This window comes from Nematolebias whitei, chromosome 18 (genome assembly GCF_014905685.2).
Source record: "Nematolebias whitei isolate Nwh7 chromosome 18, NemWhi1, whole genome shotgun sequence".
NCBI lineage: Eukaryota > Metazoa > Chordata > Actinopteri > Cyprinodontiformes > Rivulidae > Nematolebias > Nematolebias whitei.
Window position 1 is genome coordinate 37,959,682 of NC_056515.1, and position 12,304 is coordinate 37,971,985.

Here is a 12,304-nt window from a genome sequence, read left to right on the forward strand (position 1 = left end):
AGGAAGTGTCCCAAACAGCACTATGCTACAGAAAACAAACAAGCTAACGGCTAATCTAAACAAAAACAAAATAAAATCTGGTCGTCTTAAAACTACTCTAAACTTGGAAGTTTTTGGAGCATTTTATGAGAATACTAATTTGTAAAGCTTTACACTTTAAGTGTTGGAATAAATTGTTTTGGCATAAGTATTACGAATGTTCTAGCAGGAAGTGTCCCAGACAGCACTATGCTACCAAAAACGATTAAGCTAACGGCTAATCTGAGTACAATCTAGACCAAAATGTAATGCTGTTGCCTTAAGAGAACTTAAATCTCTACTTAATCTCTACTCAACTTGCATCTAATTTATAAAACTTTATACTGCTTTGTTTTTTTTTTTTACATAATAGTATGACATTTCTGCAGAAAGTACCCCAGACAGCATGCTACTGCTAGCTTTAGCTGTTACCGTTTGCATTTCCAAATGCCTGCAAACATAAATGTAAATAACCATGCATTGTTTAATTATTGGTGGTAGAAAGGTTTATTAATCAATGTTTGCTTGAAATGTTTTAAACTGAATTAAATTACCCACAATTCTGTAGTTTTTTACAAATGTAAACAATAGCATCAGTAGCTAGCTGCAGCACTTCACCTGGTTATTCCAGCAGAAACATTGTCATGTTTCATCTATTTCTAATGGATTAGCTGTGCAATGTTAAACTAACAACTATGTAAAGACAATAAAGCGACGTTTGCATGGAAAAAAATAAAAAACTTTAATTTTTTGTAAAGATCAGAGTTGTTTTAAGACAATCCACTTAATTGGCCTTGATCAGACCAGCTGTTAGCTCATGAGTTCAGTCAGATTTAAATTATTTCTCCAAACTGAGGTTGTTTAGAGCTTTTTACACATTTATTGTTCGTAACCCTTTCACAAAATGGCCCTTTAACTCATCAATACTGCCCCTTTAAATAGACATTAGTGTATTTTTTAAGAATATGCTGTTAAAAGACCTACCATCTTCAGTCTTTGACCATTATTTTAATTTTATATCAATGTTCTTCTTTTATATTAATGGATATTAATGGACTTAAGTGTCAGTGTCCCTCACCCACATGCCACACTGCTCCTCTCTTCCTCTGCAAGCATGCTGACTACTTTACCTGTCGTAGCTGTAGCAACCGTAGAAACGCTGTAGATTGTCTGATAGAGCTTGATAAGCAAAACCTGTGCTTGTGTTGTCAGTAAAGTGTTTTTATTTTTAACTGGTCCACTTGACTCCAGTAGGGGTTGCTCTTAGCAGGAAAAAGGCACGAGAAGAACCAAACGAGGGCTGTAAGCTTCACGATGATGATGCAACTTAGTGGGTCATGGGGGGTGAGGGACATCCACTCTGATTCCTGCAGATTTCAACAAAAACAAAATCAGTCTGGATGTTGCTCAGTTTGTTAGTTGCATCATGACATCAATCGCTTGAATGTGCTGGTGCAAAATTACCAGTTAAGACCCAATACGGTGGTTCAGTGAGCAGGACTGCAGCTTCGCTCTGTTGTTTTAGTTTTATCATTTCTAATGTGGAGTTTAGCTGAAGGACAACAGTCCCCTCAGTTTTTAACTCGTGCAAAAACCACACTGCTGCAGCTGATGAAGTTTAAAAGGTTTAATTTATTGCTTTTCATATTCCGTTTTAAAAGTAACCTCAAAAAGGAGGGGAGGGTTAGATCTTTGATGAACAATTAACATCTTACCTGTTGCAGATGGGTCTTTGAACAACCTCGGGTTAGTTCTGATTGGATTGAAAACTAAACAAGGACCAAAGTGGACTGCTGTCATCGAGTACTCGAACTTCTCCACAACGCCCAGGCGGCCAATCTGTAGCTTACACGAGTTTTCTCCATGTGGTGGATTTTAACTCACTTTTTGTCTCGTGTAACATTATTCCTCTCACCTATAGAGCAAATTGCACCTGTACAACCAAATGTGCAGATTGTACTTGTAGGACAGCCAGTGGCTTTTTTTTCTACAGCGTTGGCAGCACTGCTGAGATGAGATGGGTTGAGGAGCTCCATCATCGCTCAGCTGAGGTGGTTCTGGCATCCTGCCTCTGGAAGTTTTCCAAGATCCTGAGGCAGAACCTGAACCTGACCTCAAATGACACAGAAGCCATTGGATGGTTATTTATAAGCACAAATAGCAGCAGCAGCTATTTGTAGCACTTCCTGCAGGTTCTTAACAACTTTTTTTGTTATGGTTCCACGTTGGTCTGGGCTTCACTCAAACTAGCCATTAACTCAGCAATGCAGTTAGAATTAAACATTATTTCTCCAATTTGAGGTTGTTCAAAGAGCTATCCACTGCAGGTAAGATATTGATTGTTCACAACCTTTTCACCGAAGATCTGAGCAATTCCTCCAACTCAAAAGCAGATTGCTATTAGTGTTAAAGGAAGAGAAGAAACCATGCATGAAGCTGGGCTCGTGCTTCTCCTCACAGCAACGTTTCGGCTGATGGTTCTAGAAGCACGAGTACGGAGGGACCGGACCGAAGAGTCTGACACAACAGCACTTTGAAACCAGTCAATAATTCATCCTGAGCTGCTAAATTTAGAGGCGCTGCCTGTTTGCCTAAATGCAAAACGACTCCGCAGATACAGATGAGTCCGTTGGGTCGGAGGCAGGAAAGGACGATCGCCCAGTCGTGTCGCTGGGGTTACAAGACAACGGAGCTCGCTGTTGGCAAGACTCTCGCCTGGTCCCGACTAGCCGATCTCAGGCACAAAGTCACACCGGAAAATATTTTTATTTTGGTAAAAATGCAGCGTGAATGCTGAGTCCTCAAGGAGTTCTGTTGACACTTGGTGGATAAACAAAAACCGAGTTGTTGAAACAAGCAGAACAGAAGCTAAAGTTAGCAAGCAGATTACATAATCAGCTATATGTTAAAGCATGCAAAACAGTAGCTAAAGTTACAATCATCCAACGGATGCAGAATCAAGAATTAGTAAAACAGATGTTAAAAATAGCAAAACAATAGCTAAAATTAGCTAAACTAGCTGAAATGAGCAAAACAGATGGTAAACCTAAAATTATCAAAACCAAATGCCTAAATTAGCTAATCAGAAGCTAAAATTAGCAAAGCAGATGCCAAAATAAGCCAAATATATGCTAAAGCACGCAAAACGGTAGCTAAGGCAAAAATCAACAAATGCGGAATCCAAAATTAGCTAAATAGATTTTAAAAATTGTAAAATTTTAGCTAAAATTAGCTAAAAGGATGGTAAACCTAAAATTAACAAAACCAAATGTTTCAATTAGCTCAACTGAAGCTAACATTAGTAAAACAGTAGCTAAAATGTGCAAAGCATAAGGTAGTTGAACTTTGCTAAACTGTCGCTAATCTTTTAATTTGTTCATTAGCTAAAATTAGCAAAGCACAATCAGCTAAATATATGTTAAGCATGCAAAATGGTAGCTAAAGCTAAAATCAACAGATACAGAATCTAAAATTCATAAGATAGATTTAAAAAAAATTGTTGGATTGTAGCTAAAATTAGCACAACTAGCTGAAATAAGCAAAACAGTAAACCTAAAATTAGCAAAACCAAATGCTTAAATTAGCTAATCAGAAGCTAAAATTAGCTAAGCAGATGCCAAAACGAGCCAAATATATGCTAAAGCATGCAAAACAGTAGCTAAAGCTAAAATCATCAAAGGATGCAGAATCCAAAGTTGGCTAAATAGATTTAAAAAAAATAGCAAAATTTTAGCTAAAATTAGCAAAACAGATGGTAAGTTTAAAATTAACAAAACCAAATGTTTAAATTAGCTAAACTGAAGCTAACGTATGTAAAACAGTAGCTAAAATGTGCAAAGCATAAGGTAAAGTTGAAATTTGCTAAACTGTCGCTAATCTTTTCATTTTCTTATCTTTAGCTAAAATTAGCAAAACAGATTCTAAATCCCAAACTTTCTCAACAGCTGATAAACCTAAAATTAGCTAAATTAATGCTAATGGTAAAATTTGCTAAACAGATGCTAAGCTAAGTAGCAGCTGCAATTATCAAACTGTTGCTAAAACATGAGGCACAGATAATAAAGCTAAGCTAAATAGTAGCTAGAATTAATAAACTGTAGCCAGAACGGGTGGTAAATTGGCGAAATAGATAACATAGCTAAAGGGATGCTAAAGCTAAATGGTTAAAGTTTTAGTTAAAAGCTATAAAACAATAATCTACGAGAACCAGAAGACAAAGAAGACGAGGCAGTACGCTGAAGCAAATTCCAAAGAGAACGTTTCTAAAGGAATAAAATCTAAAAGGTTTTTTGAAAAGTACAAAAGTTACAAAAACTGAACGTCAGAGTAGCCACGTCCTGAATGAGCCGAAGGTTTTGATCGATAAGCGGCTAAAAAAAAAAGAGCCTGAACTGTGGTTTGATTGGAGAAAACTCACAGAAGACACGACAAACGTGAGATTGCTGACTCAGCATTCACACTAATAGTTGCTAGTGTTTCCCCCAGGTCGCTTTCCTTGGCAGGGCACTCATCTCGGGGGATTTTTGTCAATGTAGGGGGGGGGGGGGGGGGCATCTATGTTGCTAGCTTAGCGCTACGTCAGTGCCGTCACTTGTCAAAGGGCGGGGATGTGTGAGAGAAGAGCGCTACGTCTGTAGCTTTAGCTGGTGCGTCTGTATTGTGCGCTGCTAGCTTAGCGCTACACGGTTGGGGAAACGCTGGTGGCCTGAGATCAGTTAGAGCACCGTCCTGCTTCTGCACGAACCTCCAACAACTGCTCCTGAATCAGTCAAAGTGCAGTTTCGATGCGTTTGCGGCGGCGACCCGACGGCGTTTTGTGTCTCCTGACGTCCTCTGCTTCCGTGTTTCTTCACCTCTGCAGCAGTTCCCACCGACTGACGCCACGGGCCAACTCAACCTGTCTGACCCGTCCGTCAGCACCGTGGTGTAAACGCAACGCCGAAGAAACAAAAGGAACAGGACCGCGCGCTGCGAGGAGAGAGGAAACGAGATGGCGCGTGAGGAAAAGAAGCGGAGGGCGACGACTCCACGGTTCCAAGTCGACGCCTCGGGGGGTTGAAGGAAAACCGTTTCGTGAAGAAGTGAACTCTGAACTTTGCACCTTTTTTAAAAAAAAAAAAAGATCTGATCATAGATGTTTGTAGGATCGCTGAGCATGCACAGGAATTTAAAAAATACTCGCCTCACATAAACAATCTTTTCCTTCTATATATTATCAGCTTAACTTGCTTGTTTAGTCCTTTTACTCACGTAACCCGAACCTTTGATGTTTTTACAACTAGAGCTAGTTCGCCTCATTTTGAAACGGTTAATTTGTTCGATGCCAATATTCTACCTGACATATCACTTTAAATTAGGGCCTAAATACTGCAGAAGTAGAACACGTAGTGCAATACGAGAAGTACTGTAAGCTTCAATGGAGATGAATTATTTTTATTAGGAACTGTGTTTTTATCGACACTTTAAACGTTTTTAGAATAAAAATTCTTTATTGGGACGCTCTATGATGGCACTAAAATTAAGGTTTGCCTTGTCTACATGATAAAAGCATGTGTGCTTGTAAAAAAAACAGCTTTACGTATTTGAACGTCTTTTTTTTTTAGGCTTTATAGGAGATTCTGTAAATGTTGACATTCTATATACTCCCCGTTATTTTGCACTATTTATAAAAAGAAGTAAGAAGATATATTGAAAATCAGCATTTTGTTGCTTTAGTTCAACGATTGAGGCCTTTTGGGGGGCGCCCTGACGATCCTCGTTCCTGCAGCAGCAGTCTTTCTCATTTCCAGCGTTGGAAGGGGTTGCATCAAAGGGCCAGGTTTTTCCATCCAACCAGCGCTCGGGTCTTTCGTGCAAAAAAAACCCGTTCCGGGAGCTTTTGCACGGAGAACCCAGAGTGAGTTGAAAACCGCGTGCAGGTCCCCGGTTGGTTGCAAAAACGGGCCGTTTCCCATTTTCCGGAGATGAGAAACCACCGCTGTTTCCGAGCTCGTGTCCTCTCCGGAGTCGTGGCACTGCACTGCACTTTACGCCGAAAGGTCTCCCAAAAGAACAATTAAAAAAACGTAGGCTGATTCACTTGGAACTACCCAACGACTGCACTCGGATTTGCCAATTATCTCCTGACTCTGCGTTTTGGCTGTTTTCCCGTCACCCTGCTCATACTCGTGCATGCGTACGTGTCCCAACCAGCGCTTTGGTTTCTTTGTACGGCCGTGTGAAACACTTAAACTGAACGAAATGTAAATAAGTTCTGGCTTTGTGAAGACGAGCAGGTTTTTCTGCGCCTGCACCGAGAATGTTACGATAACACGGGCATGCACGACACACGAACATGCACACACATGCACTCGAGGAGACGCTTGTTTCTTACATTTTTCCAGTAAAGAGCTTGCATTGAATCATCCTGTTTATACGGCTGTAAATAAAATATATTGACAAGTCCAACTGTGGGTTTATTGTTTTTTATTTAAGGAGTGCAAAGACCGCGGTCTTGCAAAGTCGTCAGCCGACGGAAAGAAAAGGATTAAAATTCTAGTAGCCGAAGGTTTTCCTTGAAAGATACAGGCCATAAGCATCATGCCGAAGTTCTACAGGGAGACCACACATTTTTATTATTGTGAACCGTACTGAGGTGAACCCTAGGCAAGATGGCCGCTTGTCCTGAGCCTGGTTCTGCTGGAGGTTTCTTCCTTTTAAAGGGGAGTTTTTCCTTTCCACTGTCGCCACTGTCCTTGCTCAGGATTTGGCGCTATATAAATAAACTGAATTGGTGTTTCCGGTTACCATGACAACGTAATTTGCGAACAAAGACGCGATATTTCACCAACTCCAGGAACTAGTTGGTGACAGTCCACTTATTATTCTACACCCGAAAAGCGTTGCTCTTTTGACTTTAATGCGGCCCGAACCGCAGCGTGGACCCCCACGAAAGTTGTATCAAAACGACCGGCCCGGCTCCGGGAAGTGTGCTATTACTTTCGTTGGCATTCGCAGTTACCATGGCAACATATTTTGCTAACAAAGATGCTAAATTTCCCATAGGAAATGAAAGGAGAAAACTTAACAGAAACTGAGGAACGTGTGGAGCCATTTTGGTTCAACATGCATGGAAGGCACCTGTTATTATTGTTAATTAGTAATAATAGTTAACATTAATACTAATAATTAACCTGTTATTAATAATTAGTAATAATAATTAGCATAAATTATAACAAATATTAACATTAATACAAATAATTAAAGTTACTGTTATCAATATTGATTGTTAACTATTAATATGTTTATAATAATGTATTAATAATTATTAATTTTAAGATTTATTTTTAATAATGAATGGGCAGCCCCTGTCAAAGTTTCTCCAGGAACGTTCTAGTGTTAATTTATTATTTTTATATATGAATTTTTCTGTTCAGTGCCCTGAGACGACTTCTGTTGTGACTTAGCGCGATTTAAATAAACAGAATTCATATTCGCTAAAAAATAAAAAATGTCCAAAACAATCCCAAATTCGGCCATGGTATGTAAACTTTTGAGCGCCGTGTGTGAAACATTTGTGGAAACTGCATTATGCTTTCTAGTTTTTATATTTAAGAGTTTCTTCAAACAGTTGAAGTGGTCAAAGATTGATTTATGGTGGTCACGGCCACCGTTGGCCACCCCCTGGCTCCACCACTGCGCAGACCTCCAGGATCCGTCACGCTGCGCCGCCTTGGACAAGAAAACAAAAACCTCTTCTTCACAGTAACTTCTACCCGCTTGAACATCTTTCACTAAAAACATTTAGGTTTACTTAAATTCTCTGTTCAATTCTCCAAAACAAACGTTCACTGTTCAAAGCGTTTAGCGTCGGGGGACATTGGTGTACCGCTTGTGTTCCTATTTTTGCCACAAGGTTGCTAATCTGCTCAGCTGCATCCACTCTCTAATTAACATGTTTTTACTGGAAGCTGCTACAGGTGTTTTTACTTTCTTGGGCTGATCTGCCTCAGGTTTTACGGTTTTGTGGCGTCTTTGTCTTCTCTCCGTTCTGCGTTCGAGTCCTTTCAATCACGAACAACAAGTTTTATAACGAGCAGCAGTTTCGCCGTTTTCTTTAAGTTTTTATAGAGTAATTTGCTCATATTGGACATTTTAAATAATTCAAAATGTTACTTTTGTTTCATCATTTGTGACGTATAAAAGGTAAAAAGTACTTTCCATCTTCTGCGGAGAAGAAAATCCAAAAGCTGCAATTACCGTAACTCATCTTGGAAATAAAACGCTGAACAAAATATAGATGAGGCTTTATTTTATGTTGTGTTATGAGGAGACTTTTAGTCGTTTTGATCAAAAACACTTGTTTGGATGCTCATTTGTTTAATTTAAAATGGATTAAGATTAGATCTGCGATTTTTGTTAAATCTAAGCTGTGAAATTTAGACTTTTCCTGGAAGTACGCGACCAGAAACCAACCTCTATTTTTTATTTATTCTGTAATTAGCAGTGACTTGATGTACGCACAAGCAAAGGAAGTAAACATTGTTACCCTTTAACTTACATTTATTACAAAAATATATAAAAAAAAATCAGCTGAAACGTATTTTATCTCTTCCACTGGTATTTAGATACAAACGGATGAAAGTTGAGAGTAAATCAGAACTTTCAGCAGCTGACATGTTAATTAAACACGGGAGCAACATGCGGTCACCGAGTTTAATCTGTAATTAAATTACACGTGACATTAATTCATCACGACCGTCTGAAGGCGGATGATTAATTCCTGCTCTGCTCTTTGCGGCTGATGTGGTCCTGTTGGCTTCGGCTGTGAACGGAGCGGCTCTTCAGCTGGGACGAGGATCAGCACCTCCAAATCTGAGGCCGTGGACTGGGTTGAACAGGGAATGCAGGTAAACCTAAATGTTTTTGATGCAAGTGGCTAGGAGTCGCACTGTGGAGAACAGAGAAGTTTTATTCCATTTTTATCTGAGACCGAAACTGACGAGGGAGACATTTTATCCACCACCAGGTGCAGAGGCGGAGCCAGGGGGTGGCCAATGGGGGCCAAGAACATTTTAGAGTAATCTTTGAGCTCCTCAATCATTTAAGGAATCTATACTTTAAAACAAAATAAAAACTAGAACGCATAGTTTATTCAAATGATTAAAGTGGCTAGTTTACACACATAAATATATATATACACGTATGTAGATACCGTATTTTCCGCCGTACACGTCGCACCGCCCTATAAGCCACATCAGTCCAAATATGTCTAAACAAGTGGGAAATAACAAATACGTCGCTTCGGCGTATAAGTCACAGGGCATGTAAATTATGCAAAAAACTGCAACTTATCAGGCGAAAAGTAAAGTACACGCAGTATATGTATTTGTTTATGCGTGGTGGTAGCCGTTTTGTATTTTGACGGTGACCTTTCTTACGCTTCGTTGCCGCCACACACCACAACTGAAGTCGGCAAGTTGCTTTTTTTAATGCCCCCCCTCCCAAGTCATCCAGCTCACAGTATGGACTGACGGTATTTCCAACTCCCCCCTCTTCACTCCGCAAGGACAATTACCTTTTGGTAAATTAGTTAAATTAAATATTGAACTCGTTCAGAAAACTCAAGTTGAGATTTAATAGTTTTTTTTCCAACAGTGGCTTCGTTTCGCCTTTTTCCCATAAAGCTCAGACTGGTGAACTGAGGCAACAGTGGTTAGATGCTCAGTCTCCCCCATCTTATTTGCTAACGCTGTAACTCCAGTAATCACGGGTGTCTTCTCCCTCTTGCACGGTCGCCCAGTTTTTGCGAGGTTTTCTTGCACATCACTGTTTTTTAGAGCAACCGTAGCGTTTCTGCCCGTCGCTCATGAACGCAGCAGCACTTTCTCTGAAACTGAAGTTTTTGGAATACTGGTCTGAGTGAACGTTTTTGGAAGTGCCCTTGGTGGGAAGCTGTGCACACACCACAGACGGCTGCAGTCAACAGTTTTTCTGCAAAAGTAAATGACGGGCAATTTAAAAAAAATGGCGGATAGAAGAGTGCTGTTTGTGCTCATCCTTTTCAACATGTTGGAGCAAGCCAACCGCATCCTAGGTCCAAACGAACGATCGTGTAGTCACCGTTTTGGATGTGTCTGTTTTCATGCTCGAGGCTAAAGTGTCTGCACGAATCTCGAAGTACAAAAACCAGAGCGCCACCTAGTGACCGGATGCCGAAACTACCGCAGGTTCAACCAACGCGGCATTACCGTGTGATCGTGGTGTTTTGTTTGATTGTTCACCTGTAAACATGGACGTACATGCCCCGTTCATTGGTGATGGATTTAACAACACGTTCATACTCGTATACGTTTGAATAATATTTTCTTTGAGCTAGGCCTGTCGTGATAAACAATAAATCAATTAATCGTACAATAAATGAGAATTGTCGACCTCGTTTTCATTTATCGACTCGTTTCTTCGGCTCTCTCTTTCTACTGAAGACACTGGAAGATAAAAGGTTCAACTCCGGTTCTTCACTGACCCCTCTCTTTATCTTTTCTCTTTAAAATCTGTTTTAACGATCCAAAATCAGGTTTTTGGATCGTTAAAAGCAGCCAAGCTAACAGGTCGACCTCAGCAAAAAAACCTCTGTCTTGTCGAAGCTCCAAAATTCACGGTTGAAACCCGTGCCTTCTTCTAAAAAGTTGTTTTTCTCTGCAAAAAGAAGCCGAGAACTTGTTTACAGATTTATTTTTTATTTTTATTAAAAGCTTTGTGTGAAAAATGTTATGCTAAAGAGCTCAAACCACACCGAGCGTCCGCCATTTTGAGAACCTGAAGAGAGACAGCCCATGTCACGTCAAGGGGCCTCCCTCCCATTTTTCCTAAAGAGACACGCTGCTCGCTCCCTCACTATCCATCCTTCGGTTCAAACTGTCTTATACTGTCGTCAGGTGGTCAAATAAAGATGCACACAAATTAACCAACATTTCTTAAATTTGACAATAATTACTAATTATTGTCAAATTTCAAACAATATTATCGTTTATCGCAATAATTTCTGAGACAATTAATCGCCCAGCAACATTTGTTATCGTGACCGGTCGACTTTGAACACAGTAAATACATGCAATCATATTTTACATGATAGATTTTTATGTAATTGATATTACTCAGTAGAAATTTTATATCACTTTGACATTTAATGATTATTTTAAGGCCGATTTATCTAAACCATGATGGATTCATGACGGCAGTGAAAGTGTAAGAACATCCAAAGGGGTGAATAGTTTTGGAGGCGCATGGCTGAAAAGGCAAAAATGACGTTGAAGCAAATTAAAGCTTTCAGGAAAATAAAGACTAAATAAATAAGAATAAATAAAACCATTGTTCTGATATGAAAGACAATGAAATGATTGAAGAAAATAAAAATATGTATATCTATATATATATATATACATGATGAGAGAGGTGAGTAAATGATTAATTAGCGAATTCTTTCTGCGCATGCTCGTGCACGCGGGCTCTGCCATAAAAACGAGCACAGTTTGCAACTTTAAGCTGCTTCCATTCACATGCAAATAGCAGCTGGAGGCCACGGTCACCTGATTGTTCCTTTTCCTTCATTTAATATGAAACGGAATGAGCTGAAGGAGGCGGCTGAAGCTCCACCCTGCAGCTGCACCTCCTGCATGCAGAGGAGCAGCGGCTCCTGTTTACTCAGATCTGGCCACATTTTTCTCCTCCTGGGCTCCAGTCGCCTTGGAGCTGCTGGTTCTCTGACGGCCAGAAGAGCACTCGTCTGCGCGTGCGTCGGCCCGGGCAGCAGGTGAAGCGTAAAGACGCGCAGCAGCTCCTGCGCTCGGATCGTGTCTCCAGCGGAGCAGAGAGGAGGCTCCTCATGGCTCCGCGCTGCTCCCCTCCCGTCCTCCCTCTCTCACTCCTGCTGTTCGGACTGGTGGCCATCCTGCTCCTCACGGTTCCGAGCCAGGACGTCCAGGAGGCGCCGGGGTTCATGGTGAGGTCTGCTCCTCTGGACTGTTTCTGCTCAGGAGCATCTTCTAACATCAGGAGGTTCTTTAATTCAACCTGTGGAAGTTCATTAACGACCGAGTGACTGGAAGATCTGACTTCTCTGTTCAAATCTTTAAACGCAAGTTAAGTGCAATAAAAATCTAACGCTTAAAATAAAACTACAATAAGCAGAACACAAATTATATGGTAACATTTGTAAAAACAAAATAGTTGCTAAAATCAAGAGTATCTAAAACAAAACAAACAGTAGCTAAAACCAACAAAATAGAAGTTAAAGCCAATCGAATAG

At 40.3% G+C, this 12,304-nt stretch overlaps 2 protein-coding genes across 3 annotated transcripts in view; both read left to right on the forward strand.

Annotated features, from left to right (window-relative positions):
- Positions 1-6,465, forward strand: part of grin1a (glutamate receptor, ionotropic, N-methyl D-aspartate 1a) — a 47,839-nt gene extending 41,374 nt beyond the window's left edge. For both annotated transcript variants that reach the window (XM_037691786.1, XM_037691785.1), the window contains one exon: positions 4,880-6,465. In XM_037691786.1, the coding sequence (XP_037547714.1) occupies positions 4,880-4,948 (69 nt within the window). In that variant the 3' untranslated portion in view covers positions 4,949-6,465. The remainder of the gene's footprint in view (positions 1-4,879) is intronic.
- Positions 6,466-11,881: 5,416 nt separating this feature from the next.
- LOC119424326 (ectonucleoside triphosphate diphosphohydrolase 2) overlaps positions 11,882-12,304 on the forward strand; it is a 13,241-nt gene continuing 12,818 nt past the window's right edge. The window contains exon 1 of the mRNA XM_037691787.1: positions 11,882-11,998. Coding sequence (XP_037547715.1) covers positions 11,882-11,998 — 117 coding nt within the window. The remainder of the gene's footprint in view (positions 11,999-12,304) is intronic.